The 22,804-nt window shown below is 69.1% G+C and overlaps 2 protein-coding genes and 1 pseudogene across 2 annotated transcripts; all 3 read left to right on the top strand.

Moving 5' to 3' along the window:
* Positions 1–396: 396 nt before the first annotated feature.
* On the top strand, positions 397–2,443 carry MAFA (MAF bZIP transcription factor A). The gene has a single exon (XM_035713103.2). The coding sequence runs from the start codon at positions 461–463 to the stop codon at positions 1,499–1,501; it is 1,041 nt and encodes a 346-aa protein (XP_035568996.1). The 5' UTR covers positions 397–460; the 3' UTR covers positions 1,502–2,443.
* Positions 2,444–11,075: 8,632 nt separating this feature from the next.
* Positions 11,076–15,992, top strand: LOC125752369 (basic proline-rich protein-like; annotated as a pseudogene).
* Positions 15,993–16,139: 147 nt separating this feature from the next.
* Positions 16,140–22,429, top strand: LOC125752368 (basic proline-rich protein-like; the record flags this gene model as incomplete). Its single annotated transcript, XM_049093072.1, is given in 20 exon segments — positions 16,140–16,193; positions 16,195–16,267; positions 16,709–16,865; positions 17,073–17,125; positions 17,261–17,313; positions 17,315–17,523; positions 17,561–17,688; positions 17,927–17,990; positions 18,040–18,154; positions 18,156–18,387; positions 18,620–18,738; positions 18,740–18,830; positions 18,887–18,940; positions 19,007–19,069; positions 19,272–19,334; positions 19,510–19,558; positions 19,560–19,662; positions 20,874–21,084; positions 21,799–22,102; positions 22,264–22,429. Coding segments are annotated over 20 exon segments (2,361 nt in total), but the record flags the coding sequence as incomplete, so codon positions are not given.
* Positions 22,430–22,804: the final 375 nt, after the last annotated feature.

Raw genomic sequence — 22,804 nt, 5'->3', positions numbered from 1 at the left:
TTGACAGCTGGGCTCCGCGTTGTCATGGGGATAGGCAAATGAGGGCGGCGGGTCTGGGGCTCCGATTGGCCTGGAGGCTCGCGCCCCTCCCAGGGAGGCGGGCCCGAGCGCCCGGCTCTATAAAGGGGAGCGCGCGGCGCGGCGCCGGGCCGTGGAGGCGGGGCCGCTTGGACGCGGGTGGAGCGCGGGGAGCCCGAGCAGCCCGAGGCGGCGGCCGCACCGCCACCCGCGCCGCCACCCGCCCGGCGGCCGACGCGGGGACGGGGAGCGCGGCCCGCTGCGTCCCCCCCGGGTGCGGCCGGGCGCCCCGAGCGGCGGCGGCCCCAAGTTGTCCGCGCGAAACTTTTCCCCGCGCGTCCGGGCGCCGCCCCCACCGGGCCCCGCCGGCCGTGCGGAGCGAAGGGGGGGGAGAGGCCGCGGCTCCCTCCCCCCCCGGCGGGCGCAGCCGGCGCCCCGGGCGATGGCCGCGGAGCTGGCGATGGGCGCCGAGCTGCCCAGCAGCCCGCTGGCCATCGAGTACGTCAACGACTTCGACCTGATGAAGTTCGAGGTGAAGAAGGAGCCGCCCGAGGCCGAGCGCTTCTGCCACCGCCTGCCGCCCGGCTCGCTGTCGTCGACGCCGCTCAGCACGCCCTGCTCCTCCGTGCCCTCCTCGCCCAGCTTCTGCGCGCCCAGCCCGGGCACCGGCGGCGCGGGCGCGGGGGGCGGCGGGGGCGGCGGCGCGCAGGCCGGGGCCGCGGCGGGGCCGCCGGGCGGGGGCCCGGGCGCCGGCGGGGGCGCCGCGGGGAAGCCGGCGCTGGAGGATCTGTACTGGATGAGCGGCTACCCGCAGCACCTGAACCCCGAGGCGCTCCACCTGACGCCCGAGGACGCGGTGGACGCGCTCCTCGGCAGCGGCCACCACGCGGGGCACCACGGCGCGCACCACCCGGCGGCCGCCGCGGCCTACGAGGCCTTCCGGGGCCCGGGCTTCGCGGGCGGCGGCGGCGCGGACGAGCTGGGCGCCGGCCCCCCGCACGGCGCGCACCACGCGGCGCACCACCACCACCACGCCGCGCACCACCACCACCACCACCACGCGGCCGCGGCCCACGGCGGCGCGGGCCTGCACGTGCGCCTGGAGGAGCGCTTCTCCGACGACCAGCTGGTGTCCATGTCGGTGCGCGAGCTGAACCGGCAGCTCCGCGGCTTCAGCAAGGAGGAGGTCATCCGGCTGAAGCAGAAGCGCCGCACGCTCAAGAACCGCGGCTACGCGCAGTCGTGCCGCTTCAAGCGCGTGCAGCAGCGGCACATCCTGGAGAGCGAGAAGTGCCAGCTCCAGAGCCAGGTGGAGCAGCTGAAGCTGGAGGTGGGGCGCCTGGCCAAGGAGCGGGACCTGTACAAGGAGAAATACGAGAAGCTGGCGGGCCGGGGCGGGGCCGGCTTCCCGCGGGAGTCCTCGCCGCCGCAGCCGCAGGCCGGGCCCGGCGGGGCCAAGGGCGCCCCCGACTTCTTCCTGTGAGCGCGCGGCCCCCGGCCGGACTCCGCGCCCCGCGCCCCGCGCCCCGCGCCCCCGGCTGGGCCGTCGGACGGGGCCGGGGCCAACCCCCTCGGGCGCCCGCCTGCCCGCCGGCCGCCTCACCTCCCTCGCCCGTTTTTACGACTCCTTTTTAAAGCGATCTTATTTTCGAAGCATTTCTATTTATTTTGCTCGGTGATTAGGACACGGAACCCCGGAGGAAGCCCTCGGACGTCCGCGTGTCCCAGCATGTGTCGCTCGCTCGCTCGCCCGCCCGGAGGGGCCCGGTCCCTGCCTGCCCGCCCGCCCGCCTGCCCCCCGCCCCGCCGGCGTCCCCTCCAGACGGAACCGCGTCCAGCCCTGCTGCCCTACTGTGCTCACGGGGGGAGGGGCGCGCCGCGCCGCGGGGTGGGGCTGGCCCGCCCGGACTCCCCTGCTGCTATTTCTCTATGCACCAGATCGTATTTATGACTCCCGGGGAAATATATCTTATTTTAATCTTCAAGAGAAGCGGAAGGGGGGGGGGGAAGTAATGCACAGTATTTCTAGCAAACAAAAAAAAATTTTTTTTTTAAAAGGAGGTTTCAGCTTGAATCTCCTGGCATGGGGGCGAGTGAAGAAAGTGTTTTTATTTTAATTTAAATTGTGTTTTGTTGGTGGAACCTTTTTTTTTTTTAAAGCCCAGTGGCTTTTTTGGACAAGCCAGTGGGGAGAAGGGAGCGTGGCCACTGGCCGCTGGATCCCTGCAAGACAGCCAGGCCCCTGGCCTCCAGCGGGTCCTGCGCTCCTGCCGGGCCTGCTCCCGCCCAGCGCTCTGAGCGGGAGGCGCGGAGTTGTTGGAAGTTTTTCTTGTGTTGTTGGGTTTCGTCGGATAATTTTTTCATTTGCTAAGAAGCCGAGAAAAGGGGGGAAAAAAACACAAAATAAATCCGTTTAGATCCAGAAGTCCCTGGAGCGTTGTTGGTTTTTCTGTGGCTTTCGTTTTTGCCCTGTTTCTCCCTGAATGGAAAGAAAAGGAGGTGGGTGACCGGGGGCCCTGCCTGAGCTCTGAGTGACCTGCCTGGGCCCTCCCTCCCCCCGGGGACACTGAGCAGAGTCGTAGTGGAGGCTGCGGGGTCAGCCGGTGGCACCTGCAGGCCTGTGCCCTGCCCGCGCTCTGGGGCTGCCTGGGGGGAAGGCCTGAGGCAGTGGCCCCCCCGCTCCCCAACGCAGGATGGCGGTGACTCCACACGCAAGGCCATCGCGAGCTGCTGGCAGGTGCTCGTCCCCAGTCCTGACGCTGCCGTCTCCCAGGGACAGGTGGCCTGGCTGTGTCTTCTAAAGGGCCAGGGCGCGGGCTGCGGGGGCAGCAGGGCACCTCACGACCTGCCTCACTCCCGGAGGGTCCAGGGCAGTTCCAGGATGAGCTGGGCTGTCCGCCTTCACGGCGGGGCCAGGCATGAAGGTCCAAGGTTTGTGTGTTTAGGGGATGAGCTCTCGGTGCTGCTCCCCCTCAGGGTTGGGACAGCTGCTGCTGAGTGGCCCGAGCTGCTCCGCGCAGCCTGGGGGACCAGAGAGAAGGTGAAGGCCGCCGCCTCCCTTTGGCTTCAGGATGAGACTTGTAGCAAGAGCTCGGTGGGTGTCGGTCTCCGGTCTTCGTGGGGCTTTGAGCAAAATCCGCCAACCGGGGGGCTGGGGTCCCGAGCCCTCAGCAGGGGAGGGAGAGGCAGACGCGGAGAGGTCGGAAGTGCTGGTGCGAGAGCAGTAGAAGGTGGGGGTGCGGGACGGGCTGGGGGAGGCTGCGGCACAGAGGGCGGGCACCGGAGGGTCACCAGGGTGGGGTGCCCTTTCGCGTGTGGGTGGGACCCGCTGGCTGCTTTGTGACGGGGACACTTGCCGCAGGAAGAGCAGCCTGGAGTGCCCCCGCTACCCGCAGAGGCCGGAGGAGCCGTCGAGGCCCCAGGCGGCTCCGAGGAGGCGGTGGGGGCGGACTCATCCCACCTCGGGCTCCCGCTCCGGCCTCCCGGGCCCCACACTCGAGCCCCCCACTGGGCCGGCCCCACAAGCAGAGCCCCCGCCTCTGGCCGCTGCCTCGAGGGTTTGTGGGGCGCTGGGCTTGGCGTCCCGGCCCCGCCTCTGCTCTCCCGCCCCTCCCTCCCCACCCGCCCCCTTCCTCCGTGCTCTGCGCCCACCGGGGGGATGAGCCTGGAGGCTGGCAGCCCCGGAGGCCGGGGAGGCAGCTCGGGGCTCCTCAGGGCCTCCCCGCCGCAGGGACCGTGAGGACCTACTGCCCGGCCATCCCGGAGCGGGGCCCTGCGGCGGGGGCGTGCCCGCGTGTCATGAGTGCCGGGAAGCCGTGGGGACCAGGGGTGCGGCGCTGTGGCAGCTTGGGTGGCAACCTGGAGCCACCTGGACCAGAGGCCGGCAGCCCCGGGGCGGGGCGACCAGAGTGGCCAGGCTGCAGGACAGGCCCCCACCCCAGCTGAGGGGTGACCGTCGCCTCAGCCGCTCAGCGCACACGTCATCCTCTGTCCCCAGAGGGGTCCCAGGAGCCGTCTTCTGATGGAGTCGGTGCACCAAGGCCTTGGGGCCTCCCCACCCGGTACCCTGCCTGCATTCATTCCTTCTGGGACTCCGTCCTCTGTACCAGGCCCGGCAGGGACCCAGGTGACAGCCCAGGCCCAGAGCTCCAGACGGAGGCGGTAAAGTCAGCGAAGTCACTCAGTTCCCAGCTGCCCGGGCTCCTGAGCGCAGGGGGAAGGGAGGACTTGGGTGCAGGTTTGCATGTGGCAGGGCTGGTGGCACGGTGGCCCAGGACCCCTGCTCCAGGGCGGGGGCCGGGCGGCGGGGACAGACCGGAGGAGCCGGGGGAAGGGCTGTGTGTGCACACGGAGCCCGGGGACCCGGGGGAGAACGGGGCCTCACACACATGCTGGCCCTGGGCACCCTCATCACCAGCACGGACTCACGCGTACACTCAGCGCCCGACACGCCCCGCCCCTGTGCCCCCTGCATGGCCGCCCCCACCGCAGCTGTCCCTGGACCGAGGCCGCTCTCCACACCCTTACCCACAGCAGCTGTGCTCAGCGGTTGCGGGGACGCCCCAACGCTGGGCCATGGCCGCCCTGCTCCTAACCAGGGGGGAGCCCAGACCGCTCCCAGCACCCCAGACCCCACCCCACCCTTGCTGTCCCAGCACCTCTGGGGGCGTCATTCCAGGCCCCCCAACTCCCACACGTACCACCCACTTGGGCTTCGTCCTCGACGCCTGCAGGGCTCCCCACACCCCAACATGAACGCACACCACACAGTTGCTCCCTTGTCATCAGCTGGTTAAGGGTCCCAGGAATCCAGCTCCCAGCTGCTGGCCCTACGGGGGCCCCAGGGCTGCTCTGTGTTGGGGGCACCCCACCACCCCACTTCCTTCTGCAGCCTGCAGCCACCACTCTCCACTGCCCCCCAGCTCCACCCTCTGCAGCCGGTGGCACACGCAGGCAGGCACGTGTGCACGTACACGTGGCCGTGGGTGTAGACTGAGGCATACAATGCACAAATCTCGACCCCCCCACACGCAGGCACGCACACGTGAGTGCACACGGATGCGCACATAAAGATCAGCGCACACACATGTGACCTTCACACGGGGATCCCTTGAGTTTCGTCTGTCCCGGTCCCCTGACCCCATATTCTGGCCGTGTAGCCTAGAGGGCCCGACACCGGCCACCACAGGGAAGTGTCGTCAGCCACTGTCGGCTGCCTGTCTGTAAACCCCACGGCCCGGGCCACCTGCCCTGGACTCCTCACAGCCCGGGTCCCAGGCTGGCCCGTCAGTGCCACGGCGTGGGCCCGGGTGCGCCCCTGCACGGAGACCCTGTTCCTTGCCTCGTGGCCTTCCCGAGACTTCGCCCACCCCTGAAGTGACACAGAGCCTCTGCCTCAGTTGGACTGTTACCAAGTGTGCCGGGTTGGGGGCTCCAGGTTGGGGCTCACTCACTCAGGAGGCCCTGGGGCAGCCGGGGCTGGGCCTGAGGGGTGCTGGGGGGCTTGGGAGGCCAGCCTGCGGGGCAGGGCCCGGAGCCTGGGCTCATGGCCCCTTCTGGGTCCCAGGAATGCCAAACCACACCTTGTCTGTGGCCATGCGTGGGACTGCCTGGCCCGGGGCCTGGGGACTTGGGGAGGGCGAGCAGCAGGAAGAAATTCGGCTGTGCCCCGACCCCGGAGCCTGCGACTCCTCCTCTGCCTGTTGGGAAGCAAACTAGCCAGAGCCTTGACCAGCCACGGAGGCGGCCAGCAGGGTTGTCCCGCACCTGAGGGGCTGTGGGGGGCCAGAGAAGGGTCCCCAGGCCTGCCCGCTGCTCCCACTGCAGGACCAGCTGTGTCACCTCCCCTGGCCCAGCTGCGTGTTCAGCAGCTCCTGAGCCACGGGGTCCAGCATGGGGGGGGGGGGTGGGGGCAGGGGAGGGAGGCCTGGGTGCCCCTCCTCTCCCAGACCCAAGCCCACACCACGCAGGCCCCCACAGGGACACCCCACCTCGTCATCGGGCAGCCAGGACTCTTGGCCTGGAGAAAGCTCTGCCGGCTGTGACAGTGGGAGGGGACTCATTTATTCACTCAAGGCTATTGATTAAGTGCCTACTGTGTGCAGATCCTAGGAGGCGGGGACAGAGGTGGGAATTTGGCCAGCAGGGCTCATGGGGGTGGGCTGCGGCCAGCACAGCCCAGCGGTGGACCTGCAGTGCGCAGGGGGACACCCAGCACCGGTGCTCGGAGGAGGGATGAGGTGAGGTAGGGGAGGGAGGGGTGGAGGGACCCCGGCCCCCTGGTGGGAAGCAGGGAGGCCTGGGCTGGAGCTGACTGGCTGGGGGAGCTTCTCTGAGGAGGGAAGGGGCAGGTGGGAGCCGGGCTGCAGGGGGCAGGCTTGGCTGGGCCCCGACTGCAGTGTCCCGGGTGGGGAGGGCAGCAGCCCCACACCCCGCTGTCCAGAGAGGGCGCTTAGGGCCGGAGTACCCCCAGGACGGGGCACAGGCCAGGGCCAGCCAGGGAGGGCTGGGGAGCAGGGGGGCCAGAGTGGGGGCTGCACTGGGGCCAGGGGGGCCCTGTGTGCCCTGAGCTGGGGCGGCCTGTAGGGACGCGGGAGGCGGGCGCAGGGCGCACGGGGGAGGAGGCGGGGGGGGGGGGGGCCACCACGCCCACCTTCCGCGCCCACGCGCACGCCCACGCGCGGACCCGCAGCAGCGGAGCAGTGACGAGTAATTTGCTGTTGGCGGGCTCAGCGGGCCCAGTTCACGGTGACGCCGCTCAGCTGCTCAGGCCCGAGCTGTCAGCTCGTTAGCCCGCGGCGGGGCGGCCTGGGGCGGCCTGGGGCCCCCAGCTCACCAGGTGCCCACTCCCCGGGATCGGCTCGCTCGGCCTCCGCCTCCCCCTCCCCCTTCCCCTCCCCTCCAAGCCCCGCCCCTTCCCTTCCCTGCGGTCACCGCCCCCTCCTCCGGAAGCCTCCGGGTGGCCCGGCCTGGTCCTGCGCGGGGGAGGGCTGTGCCCGGGGTGACATGCAGACCCCCGGCCTTGGCCTCGCGTGGGCCCACAGCCGGAATTTCTCGCGCTCGGAGCCAAGCCACGGGGCAGGGGCGGAGGCAGGTTTCCCGGCGCGGGAGGGGGGCGGGTGGCGTCGGCTTCCACACTCGGGGCCCCGCCTCCGGGCCCGCCCAGCGCGGGAGGCGGGGAACAGGCCGGGGTGTGGCCCGCTGCTGTCCCGGGGGCCCTGGCGCCCCGAAGCCTTGTCACCTCATCCACACCGGCCTCCGAGGCTCCGGGCCCCCGGCTGCCCGCACCCCGGCGAAGTGCCCCGAGCAGCAGGGGGTCACCCATTCTAGCGCCCGCGGCTCCCGGTGCCGCGATCCCGCCCCAGCCCCAGGGCCCGGCCTCGCCCCCCACCCCCGGGCGCCCTCACCCGGCCTGGAAGGACGCGGCCGGAGTCCAGCACGCGCCAGGGCCCGCCCGTGGGACCTGGTGGCTCCTGGCACTAGCCGGGGGTGGCAAGGACCCATTTACAGACGAGGGCCGGGGTTTTGCCTGAGGTCACTCGGTGCGGCCCAGGGGGCTCCAGACACCGGGAGGTGGTGCTCAGCAGGTGGGGCCCAGGGAGCAGCCACCGGGTGAGCGGATAGCCTGTCACCTGCGGAGACACAGGCTTAAACCCCCGCCACTGGCCCACGCGGGCGCCGTCCCCAGTGTCCTCTTCATTCCCACCCACTGGCAGCTCCGTCCAGGCAGGAGCCCTGAGGGGCTTCTCCTCCCTGCGCCACCCGGGGCCTTGCTTCCTGACTCCCAAGGGCCCCCCTTCCTGGCCTCCAGGGTCTCCCGCTCCCCTAGGGAGCCCCAGTGAGCCCTGGAGACCCCTCTGGTGCCACGCCAGCTCCCGCCCCGCTGCCCAGGGCCACCCAGCACTGAAGCCCTGGGTTTGGAGGGCGGTGGGGGCAGGCGGAGGGGGCGGGCTGTCCGGCCAGGCTGGGCGGCAGCAGGGGGTCCGAACTGCACGCGGCAGCCCCCCCAACGTCTGCTCCAGTGGGGGCGGCGCTTGCCTTGAGGAGCATGTGACTCTGCTGTTGCGAGTGGCAGAGGGTGCTAAGAGGTGCCACTTCCAGATGTGTGTCTCCGCGTGTGAGACGTTCTGGGGCCTGTTACTCTAGGGTGGGGGTGAGAGCACCCCGCCCGGGGACAGCGCTGGGGGGGACACAGGAAGGAGCTCAGCTCCACGGGGGGGGGGGGGGGTGGCGCGCACCAGCAAACCCGAGCGGATGATCCAGTAAACCAGACGCGGTGGGGATGGGGGAGAGGGCAGAGGGGGGCAGGAGAGGACTCGGGGACTCGGGGAGGCGGGGAGGCGGGGGAGGGCACGGCGGGGCCGCGGGGGAGGGCACGGCGGGGCCGAGGAGGGGGGAGGACTGGGGGCGGCAGGGGAGGCAGAGGAAACGGGGAGGTGACAGGTCCAGTGGGGGTGAGCACAGCGTCAGGCCCTACGTCCCTGCAGACAGACTGTGGGGGGGCTGCAGGGAGGGGGCTGGCCTGGCAGCAAGGCAGTGGGCTTCCCCCCTCCTCCCCTGCCCAGGGGCCTAGACAAGCTCCGCAAAACCCCACGGGACTGGGGGTAGGGGGTACCCCCCCCACGCTCAGGGGTGGAACGGCCCTTCGCTCTCTTGTCCCTGCTGAGGGCGGGTGCTCACCGGTGCCCTGACCGCTGTCACTGTCACCGTGGCCCTTGGGGCCTGGGGTAAGAGCTCGGCCAGAGGTTGCCCCATTCCAGCCTCAGCCCCATCACCTGTGGCCTGGGGGTGACAAGAATCCTGCCCCCAGTCACGAGGTTACACTGGCCCAGAGCCTCCCTCCACACCCCTGCCTAGATGCCAGCACCCTCCTGCACCCCACAGCCTCCCAGGAGGAGAGCAGGGCCAGGAGGCGGTCCGGGTGCACTCGGGGGGCACGTCTATGGAGGCCCAGGGCCCCGGGAGCCCAGGAGTGCGGCAGTGCCGGGGAGGGGACACAGCGCCCCTTCTCCGGGGCCCGGGGCCGCCCGTGCACCCTGGGCTCCTGCGTCTTGGTTCCCATCCCACCCACCCCCAGGCGGTGGACAGACAGGGCGGCTCCCCCCCCCCCCGGAGCCCGGCCTGCCCCCGCTCCCACACCTGCCCCCCAAAGCTGGCGGGGGAGAGAACTCCGGGCTGTCACCTCACCTGTGACAATGCGCGCCCCTGCCCACTCCCACATCTTCACAGGGTCCTTATGGGGGACAAATGAAAAAAGGGCAAGTCCTCTGTGAGTCTGGGAAGGCTTCCTGGAAAAGGAGGCTGTGTCTGGAGGGGAGGACTGGAGCAGCGGCTCTCTGCGTGCCCGGGGCAGTATGTAGAGGGAGCCTGGCTCTTGCCACAGGGGCAGAAGCCACCACTTTGCAGGAGCTCCTCCTGGGGCCTGGGGTCCTGGGGGGCAGGGGGCAGGGGAGGAGGAAAGGGCAGGAGGGAGGCGGCCAGGAAGGGGGTACTGGGAGCTGTCCAGCCGTAGCTCCTCCCACCACCTCAGCTCACCCCGCACACCAGACATTATTCCCAGGGGACAGGCCCGCCCCCACCCCCACCCCCCCACCCCCCCACCCCCGACCCTTGCTTCGAGTCTGGGGAGCTGAGTTCCGCTGAGTTCGGAACCCGGGGTGTGGACCGGGCACATCCGAATTACGACCCGACCTGGAAAGCAGGACTAGGGGCTCTGCACGGGGACCAGTGTCGGGGCAGCAGCTGGACCTGGGTCAGAACCAGCCACCTGGGGTGAGCAGGGGACAAGACATAGGACCGGGCTGGCGGGAGAGCAGGACATGGGAGGATGCGGGGGGGTGGGGGGTGGGATGGACACGTGGGTGCTGGGTGGGGCGGTGTGCGGGCAGGGGTGTGGGTGCGCGGGGGCGGGGGGCGCTCCGCAGGGGGGCTGCCCACCACTGCGGCCCCCCTAGAGCTTTAAGAAAGCGGCTTCACACGGGGACCCCACCGGCTGGGCCGCGCACTCAGGTGCCTGGGTCCTGGGGTCCGATCAGCCCTGCCCGCCCCTGGGGGCGACCTGAGCCCCGTCCCTCCCGCGCCCTGGCCTGCCTGCGGTCCCCCCTGGGGGACACGGGGGCAGGAGGCTGGAACGGTGCCCCCGAGGCTGAGCCACTGTCTGCGCCCCAGGGCGGTGCGCTGGCCGCCGTGTCCTCCCCTGTCCGCCTCTGGGCCCCACGCGGCACCTCTCTACTCCTGCTGTGTCCTGGGAGGACACGTGCCCCCACTGCCGCGCCGCACAAGTCCCTGCCCGGCTTCCAAGGGACAGCGGTGTCTCCGGGGCCAGGACGGCAGCACCCAGAGGCCCTCCTAGGCCAGGCCTCTCCCAGGGCAGGGGCGAGGCTGGGAGGGCCGCTGCGGGGCAACGGGGCCTGGGGGGTGCAGGGGTGAGGCGTCGTCCCGCCCCAGGCTGTGACCCCAGGACCTGGCCCTGCACTCCCAGGGCCCCAGCCAAGGGCCTACCCCTGCCTGCCCATCGCCTGTCCCCATTAAGGGGACAATGGGAGAATAAGCACTTTCCCTCCTTCATTTCCCCTGCTGTCGCTAATATCATATTGATGATAATTTCTCTTTAATGGGCTATTTGCGCTAATTATGATACACTGAGGGACTAATTGTATCTGACGCCCCCGCCCACCCTGGGGGCCGGTGCCAGTCACAGCCCCGGCCTCCCCGCCCAGGCCCACCCCACGCCCCACTGGCCCTCGGGGCTCCACAACACTGACACGATGGGCCTCCAGCGCAGGCCTGGCCTCGCTCCCGCAGCTCGCGCCCCCTTGTGGGGCTCCCTCCCCCCGACTCCTGGGGGGGGGGCCTCTGTGGCTGGATGGCCTCCAGCCGCCATTTGTGACTGAGCTGCACCAGTGCAGCGGCCCCGCTGTCCCACGGCCACCCCCACACAGCCGCTCTGGCCTCTCCAATGCTGTCCCCCGGGGTCCCTGCCATCTGCCAGGCCCAGGCCCAGCTGGACAGAGGACAGTGGGGCCCCTGACAGCGGCTGACCCTCCTGGGTGCCCGGCATGCACTACCCTGACAGAGGCCACAGGTCACGTAGAGCTCCGCCCTACAGTCCCCATGCGGATGCGGTGATCAGGGCCCACCCTCAGGACACACAGCGCTCCCCACCACGCCGTCCTCCCCAGACTGGTTGGGCCGGGCTCCGGACACTCGCTTCTCCAGCCTGGGAGGGGCATCCCTTGTCCCCTGTCACTGTCAACTGCACCTCCACCACCTCCTCCACCTCCTCCTCCACCTCCTCCTCCTCCTCCCCTCCTCCTCCTCCCCCTCCACCTCCTCCTCCCCCTCCTCCTCCTCCCCTCTCCTCCTCCCCCTCCTCCTCCTCCCCCTCCACCTCCTCCTCCACCTCCTCCTCCACCTCCTCCTCCACCTCCTCCTCCACCTCCTCTCCTCCTCCACCTCCTCCTCCTCCTCCACCTCCTCCTCCTCCTCCACCTCCTCCTCCTCCTCCCCTCCTCCTCCTCCTCCTACCTCTCCTCCTCCTCCTCCACCTCCACCTCCTCCTCCTCCTCCACCTCCACCTCCTCCTCCCCTCCACCTCCACCTCCATCCCCTCCACCCTCCACCTCCTCCTCCACCTCCACCTCCACCTCCTCCTCCTCCACCTCCACCTCCTCCTCCACCTCCACCTCCTCCTCCTCCTCCTCCACCTCCCCTCCTCCTCCTCCTCCACCTCCTCCTCCACCTCCTCCTCACCTACCCTCCTCCTCCTCCTCCACCTCCTCCTCCACCTCCTCCTCCTCACCTCCTCCTCCTCCTCCTCCACCTCCTCCTCCTCCGTCCTCCACCTCCTCCTCCTCCCTCCTCCTCCTCCTCCTCCACCTCCTCCTCCTCCTCCTCACCTCCTCCTCCTCCTCCTCCTCCTCCACCTCCTCCTCCTCCTCCTCCTCCACCTCCTCCTCCTCCTCCCCACCTCCTCCTCCTCCTCCTCCTCCTCTCCACCTCCTCCTCCTCTCTCCTCCCCTCCTCCTCCTCCTCACCTCCTCCTCCTCCTCCTCCCTCCTCCTCCCCTCCCCACCTCCTCCTCCTTCCTACCTCCTCCTCCTCCTCCTCCTCCTCCTCCTCCTCCTCCTCCTCCTCCACCTCCTCCTCCTCCTCTCCTCCTCCTCCTCCCCTCCTCCCCTCCACCTCCACCTCCACCTCCACCTCCACCCACTCCGCTCCTCCTCCCCTCTCCCCTCCACCTCCTCCTCCTCCACCTCCACCTCCCCTCCTCCTCCTCCACCTCCTCCTCCTCCACCTCCACCTCCTCCTCCTCCTCCTCCTCTCCACCTCCCCACTCCACTCCTCCTCCTCCTCCACCTCCCCCCTCCCTCTCCACCTCCCATCCTCCCCTCCACCTCCTCCACCTCCACCTCCTCTCCTCCACCTCCACCTCCCCTCCTCCTCCTCCTCCACCTCCTCCTCTCTCCACCCCACCCCTCCTCCTCCCCCACCTCCGCCTCCTCCCCTCCACTCCTCCTCTCTCCACCTCCACCTCCTCCTCCGCACTTCCACCTCCTCCTCCTCCTCCACCTCTCACTCCTCCCTCCTCCACCTCCACCTCCTCCTCCTCCCCTCCTCCTCCCCTCCCCCTCCTCCCTCCCACCTCCACCTCCTCCTCCACCTCCACGCCTCCTCCCCTCCTCCTCCACCCCCACCTCCTCCTCCCACCTCCCATCCTCCTCCTCACCTCCGCCTCCTCCCCACCTCCACCCTCCTCCCTCCTCCATCCACCACCTCCACCTCCTCCTCCTCCACCACCTCCTCCCTCCACCACCACTCTCCACCTCCTCCTCCTCCACCACCACCACCTCCTCCTCCTCTCCACCACCTCCACCTCCTCCTCCTCCCCACCTCACCCCTCCTCCTACCTCCACCCACCTCTCCTTCCTCCTCCACTCCACTCCACCGCCTCCCCTCCACCTCCACCTACCTCCACCTCCACCCCACTCCCCTCCTCCCCAACCTCCACCTCCACCGCCCCACCTCCACCTCACCTCCCTCCACACTCCACCTCCACCTCCTCCACCTCCACCTCCACCCTCCTCCCACCCTCCACCGCCACCTCCTCCACCTCCTCCTCCTCCTCCTCCACCTCCTCGCCTCCTCCTCCACCTCCTCCACCATCCTCTCTCCCCTCCTCCACCCCTCCTCCTCCTTCCACCTCCCTCTCCTTCCTCCTCCTCCCCTCCCCTCCTCCTCCTCCTACGCACCTCCCCTCCTCCTCCACCTCCACCTCCCTCCTCCTCCTCCCCACCTCCTCCACCTCCTCCACCTCCTCCACCACCTCCACCTCCTCCACACTTCCTCCACCTCCTCCCCGCCTCCTCCCTCAGGCACCCCTCCTCCTCCTCCGACCTCCACCTCCTCCTCCTCCTCCACCCCCTCCCACCTCCACTCCTCCTCCACCTCCACCTCCTCCCTCCTCCACCTCCACCTCCTCCTCCTCCACCTCCACCCTCCCCTCCTCCATAGCCTCCACCTCCATCCTCCCCACCTCCATAGCCTCCTCCTCCGCCACCTCACCTCCCCTCCTCCACCGCCACCTCCTCCTCCTACACCCTCCAAACTCTCCTCCTCCAACCTCCACCTCCTACTCCCTCCACCTCCACCTCCTCCTCCTCCACCACCATCCACCTCCTCCACCTCCACCTCCACACTCCTCCTCCACCTCCTCCTCACCACCTCCTCCTCCTCCTCCACCTCCACCTCCGCCTCCCCTCCACATCCTCCGCCACATCCTCCTCTCCACCACCTCCACCTCCTCCTCCTCCTCCACCTCCATCACTCCTCCTCCACCTACCTCCTCCACCTCCCCTCTCCACCTCCGCCACCCTCCTCCACCTCCCTCCACCCTCCACCTCCTCCACTCCACCTCCTCCACTCCGTCCACCTCCATCCTCCACCTCCTCCACCTCCACCCTCCCTCCCTCCCCTCCGCACCTCTGTCCACCCCTTCCTCCACCTCCCCCCACCCCTCCTCCTCCACCTCCTCTCACCTCCTCCTCCACCTCCTCCTCCTCCTCCTCCACCCCTCCACCTCCTCCTCACCCTCCTCCACCTCCCTCCCCTCCTCCGCCTCCTCCTCACACTCCTCCGCCTACTCCATCCTCCTCCTCCTCCTCCTCCACCTCCTCCTCCTCCTCCACCACGCCTCCACCTCCTCATCCACCTCCACCTCACTCCTCCTCCTCCACCTCCACCTCCTCCTCCTCCTCCACCCCAACTCTCTCCTCCCCTCCACCCTCCTCATCCTCCGCCATCCTCCTCCTCCTCCTCCTCCTCCACCTCGTCCTCCTCCTCCCTCCTCCACCTCCTCCTCCTGTCCTCCTCCTTCCACCTCCCCTCATCCTCCGTCCCTCCCTCCTCCGCCTCCGCTCCACCTCCTCCCCCTCCCCTCCTCCTCCTCCACCTCCGCCCCTCCTCCTCCACCTCCTCCGCCTCTCTCCTCCACCTCCCTCCTCCTCCTCCCTCCACCGCCTCCTCCTCCTCCCCCCCCTCCTCGCTCCTCCTCCATCCACCTCCTCCTCCTCCTCCTCCAACCTCCTCCTCCTCCTCCCCACTCCTCCTCCTCCACCTCCCCTCCTCCCTCCTCCTCCCCTCCTCCTCCACCCTCCTTCCTCCTCCTCCACCTCCTCCTCCTCCTCACTCCTCCTCCCGCTCCGCCTCCGCCTCCTCCTCCTCCACCTCCTCCCTCCTCCTCCTCCTCCACCCACCTCCGTCCTCCCCCCCCACCCCCTCCCCCCTCCTCCCCTCCTCCTCCTCCTCCCCTCCTCCACCTCCTCCCCTCCTCCACCTCCTCCTCCGCCTCCTCCACCTCCTCCGCCTCCTCCTCCTCCCCACCTCCTCCTCCCTTCCTCCCCTCCTCCCCGCCTCCTCCTCTCCACCTCCCCTCTCTCCCACCTCCTCCTCACCTCCACCTCCTCCACCTCCTCCCTCCTCCTCCTCCTCCTCCCCTCCTCCACCTCTCTCCTCCTCCTCCTCCTCCACCTCCACCTCCTCCTCCTCCTCCACCTCCACCTCCTCCTCCTCCTCCTCCATCCCCGCCCCCTCCTCCTCCACCCCTCCTCCTCCCTCACCTCCTTCCATCCTCCTCCTCCTCCTCCACCTCCTCCTCCTCCTCCTCCAACCTCCTCCTCTCCTCCATCCACTCCACCTCCGCCTCCTCTCCACCTTCCACCTCCTCCTCCTCCACCTCCACCTCCTCCTCCTCACCCTCCCCTCCACCTCCTCCTCCACCTCCACCTCCTCCTCCTCCACCTCCACCTCCTCCTCCTCCACCTCCACCTCCTCCTCCCTCCACCTCCCATCCCCTCCTCCACCTCCACCTCCTCCTCCTCTCCTCCACCCAATCCCCTCCCCTCAACCTCCACGACCTCCGCACCTCCTCCTCCACCTCCACCTCTCTCCATCCCACCCTCCACCTCATCTCCACCTCCCCCTCCCCTCCTCCACCTCCACCTCCCCCCACCTCCGCCTCCACCTCCACCTCCTCCACCTCCTCCAACCTCCACCTCCTCCACTCCACCTCCTCCACCTCCTCCACCCTCCCCTCCCCCTCCTCACCCTCCACCTCCACCTCCTCCACCTCCCACCTCCTCCACCTCCACTCCACCTCCTCCACCTCCACCTCCCCTCCTCCACCACCTCCTCCCCCACCAGCCTCCTCCTCCCGCTCCTCCTCCCCTCCACCGTCCTCCCACCTCCTCCACCTCGCTCCTCACCTCCTCCTCCACCTCCTCCACCCTCCTCCTCCACCTCCTCCACTCTCTCTCCTCCTCCACCTCCTCCTCTCCTCCACCTCCACCTCCTCCTTCCTCCCCCAATCCTCCTCCTCCCCCCACTCCACCTCCCTCCCCTCCTCCACCTCCTCCTCCCTCCATCCTCCTCCCCTCCTCCACTCCTCCTCCCCTCCACCTCCTCCTCCCCTCCTCCCCCCCACCTCCTCCTCCCTCCCTCCACCTCCTCCTCTCCTCCCCTCCACCTCCTCCTCCTCCGCCTCCTCCACCTCCCTCCTCCTCCCCACCCCCCCCTCCTCCTCCAACCTCCTCCTCCTCCTCTCCACCTCCTCCTCGCCTCCTCCACCTCCTCCTCCTCCTCCACCTCCTCCTCCTCCTCCTCCACCTCCTCCTCCTTCCTCCTCCACCTCCTCCTCCTCCTCCTCCTCCCCCCTCCTCCTCCCTCCCTCCACCTCCTCCTCCACCTCCTCCGCTCCTCCCCTCCTCCACCTCCTCCTCCTCCTCACCTCTCCCCCTCCTCCCCCTCCACCTCCTCCTCCTCCTCCTCCCCACTCCTCCTCCTCCTCCTCCTCCTCCTCACCTCCTCCTCCTCTCTCCACCTCTCCTCCTCCTCCCCTCCTCCACCTCCTCCTACCTCCCTCCCACCTCCTCCTCCTCCTCCTCCTCCACCTCCTCCTCCCCTCCTCCTCCACCTCCCTACCTCCTCCACCTCCTCCTCCTCCTCGCCATCCACCCCTCCTCCTACCTCCTCCTCCACCTCCTCACCTCCCCTCCTCCCTCCTCCCTCCACCCCTCCACCTCCTCCTCCTCCTCCTCCTCCACCTCCTCCTCCTCCTGCACCCTCCTCCTCCTCCTCCAACCTCCTCCTCTCCGCCTCACCTCCTCCTCCTCCTCCTCCCTCCTCCTCCTCCTCTCTCCTCCTCCTCCTCCTCCTCCTCCTCCTCCTCCTCCTCCACCTCTCCTCCTCCTCCTCCTCCTCCTCCCTCCTCCTCCTCCTCCACCTCCTCCTCCTCCACCTCCTCCTCCTCCTCCCCTCTTCCTCCCTCCTCCACCTCCTCCTCCTCCACCTCCGTCCTCCTCCTCCTCCTCCTCCTCCTCCGCCTCCACCCCACCTCTCCTCCTTCCTCCCCTCCCCTCCCCTCCACCTCCCCTCTCTCCTCCACCTCCTCCTCCTCCTCAACCTCCTCCTCCTCCTCCCCACCTCCTCCTCCTCTCCTCACCCTCCTCCTCCTCCTCCTCCTCCTCTCCCCACCTCCTCCTCCTCCACCTCCTCCCCCTCCCTCCTCCTCCCCCTCCTCCACCTCCACCTCCTCCTCCTCCTCCTCCTCCACTCCTCCTCCCTCCTCCTCCACTCCTCCTCCTCCTCCTCCACCTCCTCCTCCTCCTCCTCCTCCCCTCCTCCTCCCCTCCCTCCACCTCCTCCCCTCCTCCTCCACCTCCCACCTCCTCCCTCCTCCCCTCCTCCACTCCTCCACCTCCTCCTCCTCCCCCTCCACCTCCTCCTCCTCCTCCTCCTCCATCCACCTCCTCCTCCTCCTCCTCCACCTCCTCCTCCTCCTCCACCTCCACCTCCTCCTCCACCTCCTCTCATCCTCCTTCCTCCACCTCCTCCACCTCCTCCTCCTCCTCCTCCTCCTCCTCCTCCTCCTCCTCCTCCTCCTCCTCCTCCACCTCCTCCTCCTCCTACCTCCTCCTCCTCCACCCCTCCTCCTCCTCCACCTCCTCCTCCCCTCCTCCTCCTCCTCCTCCTCCCACCTCCTCCTCCTCCCTCCTCCTCCACCTCCTCCTCCTCCCCTCCTCCCCCTCCTCCCCCCTCCTCCTCCTCCACCCTCCTCCCCTCCTCCTCCTCCTCCTCCTCCTCCTCCACCTCCTCCGCCTCCTCCTCCTCCTCCCCTCCTCCTCCTCCCCTCCTCCTCCCCCCTCCTCCTCCTCCTCCTCCACCTCCTCCCCTCCACCGCCTCCTCCCCACTCCTCCCCCCTCCCCTCCTCCCCTCCTCCATCCTCCACCTCCTCCTCCACCTCCTCCTCCTCCTCCCTCCACTCCTCCACCTCCCCTCCCCACCCTCCCCTCCTCCTCCACCTCCATCCTACTCCTCCTCCACCTCCTCCCCTCCTCCTCCTCCTCCTCCTCTCACCTCCTCCTCCTCCACCTCCTCCTCCTCCTCCTCCTCCACCTCCTCCTCCTCCTCCTCCTCCCACCTCCCTCCTCCATCCTCCACCATCCTCCTCCTCCTCCTCTCCACCTCCCGCCTCCTCCTCCTCCACCTCCTCCTCCTCCACTCCTCCCCTCCCCACCTCCTCCTCCTCCTCCACCTCCACCTCCTCCTCCTCCTCCACCTCCTCCTCCCCTCCTCCTCCACTCCTCCTCCTCCTCCTCCTCCACCTCCTCCTCCTCTCCCTCCTCCACCTCCCTCCTCCTCCCCTCCTCCTCCTCCTCCTCCTCCACCTCCTCCTCCTCCTCCTCCTCACCTCCTCCCCTCCGCTCTCCCCTCCTCCCTCCTCCACCCTCCTCCTCCTCCTCCACCTCCTCCCCTCCCTCCTCCTCCTCCACCTCCTCCTCCTCCTCCTCCACCTCCTCCTCCTCCTCCTCCACCCTCCTCCTCCTCCTCCACCTCCTCCTCCTCTCCCCTCCCCTCCTCCTCCCCTCCTCCTCCTCCTCCTCCCTCCTCCCCTCCCCTCCTCCTCCACCTCCTCCTCCCCTCCCCCCTCCCCACCTCCTCCTCCCCCCTCCTCCTCCTCCTCCTCCACCTCCTCCACCCCTCCTCCTCCTCCACCTCCCTCCTCCTCCACCTCCTCCTCTCCTCCCCTCCACCTCCTCTCCTCCACCCCTCCTCCTCCACCTCCTCCACCTCCTCCTCCTCCACCTCCTCCACCTCCTCCTCCTCCACCCCTCCACCTCCTCCTCCTCCACCTCCCTCCTCCTCCACCTCCTCCTCCTCCCCTCACCTCCTCCACCTCCACCTCCTCCACCTCCTCCTCCTCCACCTCCTCCACCTCCTCCTCCTCCACCCCCTCCTCCTCCTCCTCCTCCTCCTCCTTCCCTCCTCCTCCTCCCTCCTCCTCCCCTCCTCCTCCTCCCTCCTCCTCCTCCTCCCCTCCTCCTCCTCCTCCTCCACCTCCTCCTCCTCCTCCTCCTCCACCTCCCCTCCCCTCCTCCTCCACCTCCTCCTCCTCCTCCACCTCCCCTCCTCCTCCCCTCCCCTCTCCTTCCTCCCCTCCTCCTCCCCCTCCTCCTCCTCCTCCTCCTCTTCCTCCTCCTCCACCTCCTCCTCCTCTCCTCCCTCCTCCTTCCTCCCCTCCTCTCTCCTCCTCCCTCCTCCACCTCCTCCTCCTCCTCACCTCCTCCTCCCCTCCACCTCCTCCTCCCCACCTCCTCCTCACCTCCTCCTCCTCCTCGCCTCCACCTCCTCCGTCCTCCTCCTCCTCGCCTCCTCCTCCCTCCTCCCTCCTCCACTCCGTCCTCCGCCGCCTCCACCTCTCCTCCTCCTCCTCCACCTCCTCCTCCTCCTCCACCTCCTCCTCCTCCTCCACCTCCTCCTCCCTCCCGCCTCCAGCCTCCCGACCTCTCCTCCTCACTCCATCACTCCTCCTCTCCTCCTCCACCTCTCCTCCCTCCTCCTACCTCCTACCATCCTCTCCTCCTCCTCCTCCTCTCCTCCTCCCCTCACCTCCTCCTCCCCCGTCACCTCCTCCTCCTCCTCCTCCTCCACCTCCTCACCTCCTCCTCCTCCACCTCCTCCACCTCCGCCTCCGCCACCTCCTCCACCCTCCTCCTCCTCCACCTCCTCCTCCTCCTCCTCCACCTCCTCCTCCTCCTCCTCCTCCTCCACCTCCTCCTCCTCCACCTCCACCTCCTCCTCCTCCTCCTCCTCCTCCACCAACCTCCACCCTCACCTCCACCACCAACCTCCACCCTCACCTCCACCCTCACCTCCACCCTCATCTCCACCTCTTATCACCTCCACCAACTTCTATCATCACCGTCACCACCACCTCTACCATCACCAGCACGAGCACCTCTGCCACATCACCACCACTACCATCATTATCACCACCACACCCACCCCCTGATCATCAATGCATAATTTATCAGTGCTTACTGTGATGCAGCGTCTTGGTAGATTCATGATCATCTAGTTGGAAGACAAGACAAGACCTCTGGAGTTTCTGAGAAAAATTAAGTACCAAATTAACTATTTTTTCCATAGCACAGTATTAAACAGGGAGGTATCCCTGGAGCTGGGATGGCCGAGGGCCTGGCCACTACGGCTGACAGTCTGGAAGAGCACTTAATGAATTGAAAGGCATGGCCAGAGAGGTCAGAGAGCACCCAGGACAGGAGCACTCTAGATAACCTGCAGCCCAGGGCAGAGGCTGCAGGGGGAAGCAGACTCACACAGGCCTGCTCCAGAATCCAAGAGAAAAGGACGAGGGTAAAGGCGTGGCCTCTGCTCTGGGGGAATCCGGGCCATGCACCCAATCTGCCTGGGACGAGGTACCTGCAGTCTGAGGGCAAGGCAGGTTCAGGTAGAAACTGGGAGGCTAGAGTGGAGTGGGGAGGACTCAACCCCGGAGACCTGGGGGGGACTGGCCTGAGAATGTGGATGCACCCCCCACCCAGGGCTGAGGGTCTCCCCGTCCCACTGCCGATGGCCAGGGTCTTTTCATGTGTCTTTTCTGGTCAATAAACCTTGGCTCCTGGGGGGCCTGGGTGTGGGGGCTGATGGCGCCGCCCTGCCCCCACCAACGCACTCTGTCATAATTAAGTACGCGCAGCCTAATTAATTGAGTGGTCAGGATGCTAATTAGCAGCTTGATTGAGACTGAAGGAGGGTGAAGGGCACCCTTGCCAGCGAGCACACCTCCTGGTGGGGTCTGCACTCTGGGCCCCGCCCTCAGCGCATCCCCCCTGCCTCTGCCTCCTCCCCACCCCCTCCTGCTCCCTGGGCCCTCTTCAGTCACCTTCCTGGCCTTCTCTGCACCTGCCAGCCTGGCCCCGCCTTGCCCTCCAGCCAGCCCCTGTCTGTAGGGCCCTGCCCCCGGGCCCATGGCCTCTCTTGTCCCCCTCTGATGACTCAGGCAGGGACGCCTTGGCCGCTCAGTCTCCTGCTCAGCATCCCTCCCTATGGCATGGCCAGTGTGACGTGCGCCGGCCCAGTGACAGCCCTCTTCTCAGGCCGCCATCTCCGCAAGGCTGTGTCTTGGAACCCCTGGCCACCCCTACCCGGGCCTGGCCCACCGGTGACCGCCCAGGCTCCTCTGGGCTTTGGATCCCCTTGCCCCACTCCAGGTAGCCACAGACCCATGAGGCACCTGGACACAGCGGCGGGACAGGTGTGGTCGGGCCCAACCCCCTGGGCCATCCCCTCGGCGCCGCCCCTCCCCCACATCCGGGAGGCTGGAGCGGTAAGAGGGGGTAGGAGGGCGGGGGGATGAGAGGGGAGGCTGGTGGCGGGGAAGGTCCCACAATCCCCCCTACTGTATCCTCACACCTCCTCCTCCTCCTCCTCCCGGCTCAAGAAGCCAAGGGGCTGTGCGAGCCCTGCACGGGACAGCGCTTTCCTGGGGAAGTGGGTGCTGGTAACCCGCAGGGCGGGGGGAGGGGAGCAGAGCTGGCGGGACTCAGGCCCCTCAGGGTTCTGCTGAGCCTGATTCTGTGGTGAGGACCAAGGGGGCGGGCTGGCAGGGAGCCCCACAAGCAGCTGGGCACAGGGCCCCCAGCCTGACGCTGGCACCCAAGCCCTGGGGTGCCTTGCCCGACGAGGGGCTGCGGGCTCGGGGAGGGGGGTGGGGGGTCCGGAGGCCCCGGGGTGCAAACTGGAGGTGAAAGGCCTCAGGCCCCCCCCAGGAGCCTGGTAGCACGGGGGTGGGGCACGCAAACGCAGGGGCCGGGGGACAAGCTGCACCGAGCGGGTGCAGGAGGCCCCAGGAAGCCGGGGAGGAGCGGCGGCTGCGGGGGGTGGGGGGGCGCCCCTCTCCCCACCCGCCCTCCTGCCGCCCCTAGACGGCTCCATGGTCAGGCCCAGCGGCGGGGCCAGGCCTGCGGACTCGGGGCGGCTGGGGACGCTCGGGGTCCTGGCCCTGGCCAGGCCGACAGATGGCGCGGGCGGGTGGGGCCGGGCGGGCGTCGGGGCGTCAGATGGCTCGGCCCGGGGACCCCCGCCCGCCGCCGAGGAGGCGCGCTGGGCCCCGGGCTCTGCGCATCTGGAGCGGCCGCGTGCCCGCTGCGCCGTGCGGGTGGCACGGGAGGTGACACGCCGCCGAGCTGCCACCGCCAGTGCCCGGGGCGGTCGTGCGGGCGGGACGAGGTGGGAAGGGCGCGGGCGGCGCAGCTGTCTCCCCGCATCTGCGGCCCCGAGGCCAGTGCTCACGCGCGGCGGGGGGCGCGGCGGGGGCGGGGGGGGGGGGGGGGGAGAGGGCGGCCCTGGAGGAGCGCTGGCGTCCCCTCCCCACCTCCCGGGCCCCTCAGCGCCCCCAGCCCGTGGCCTGCACCCCTCCCCCCGCCGCTCTGGGGGCCCCCCATCAGCTGCACTGTCTGCCCAGGGGAGGGGGCCACTGCCCGCCAGGCCTCAAGCAAGGACCCAGTGGGGGTGGTGTACGGATTTGAGAGAATGCTTCGGAAACCCAAAGGATAGGACAGTGGAGATTCTTAGACATAAAAACAGAAAATGCAGGCCCAGGAGGGCAGAGTAGAGCGGGTGTTCAGGGGAGTGGAGGGGCGTCCTGGCGCGGCTCCAGGAGGACCTCCCCTCCCTCTCTGGCTCAGCTTCCCGCCGCCCAACTGACCTGTCACCCTCCCTGTCACCCTCTCTGTCACAAGTGGAAAACACACCCATTTTCCTGGGGGCTGTGTCCCCACCAACACTCCACACCAAGGATGGCGCTGGAAAGACACCCCATAGGGAAACTCGATGTGCGGGGTGGCCTCCACCATGTCCCATGGAAGCTTCCCGAAGGTCCAGCTGAGCCCAGCTGGAAGTTGCTGCAGGGAGAGCTCCCTGGACAGGCGT

This window comes from Canis lupus, chromosome 13, assembly GCF_003254725.2.
Source record: "Canis lupus dingo isolate Sandy chromosome 13, ASM325472v2, whole genome shotgun sequence".
In the NCBI taxonomy this organism is placed as follows: domain Eukaryota; kingdom Metazoa; phylum Chordata; class Mammalia; order Carnivora; family Canidae; genus Canis; species Canis lupus.
This window is presented reverse-complemented; position numbering and strand designations above follow the sequence as displayed.

What these genes read in the sequence shown, in the direction of transcription:
- MAFA (XM_035713103.2), top strand. Translation starts at nt 461, where the DNA reads ATGGCCGCGGAGCTGGCGATGGGCGCCGAGCTGCCCAGCAGCCCGCTG.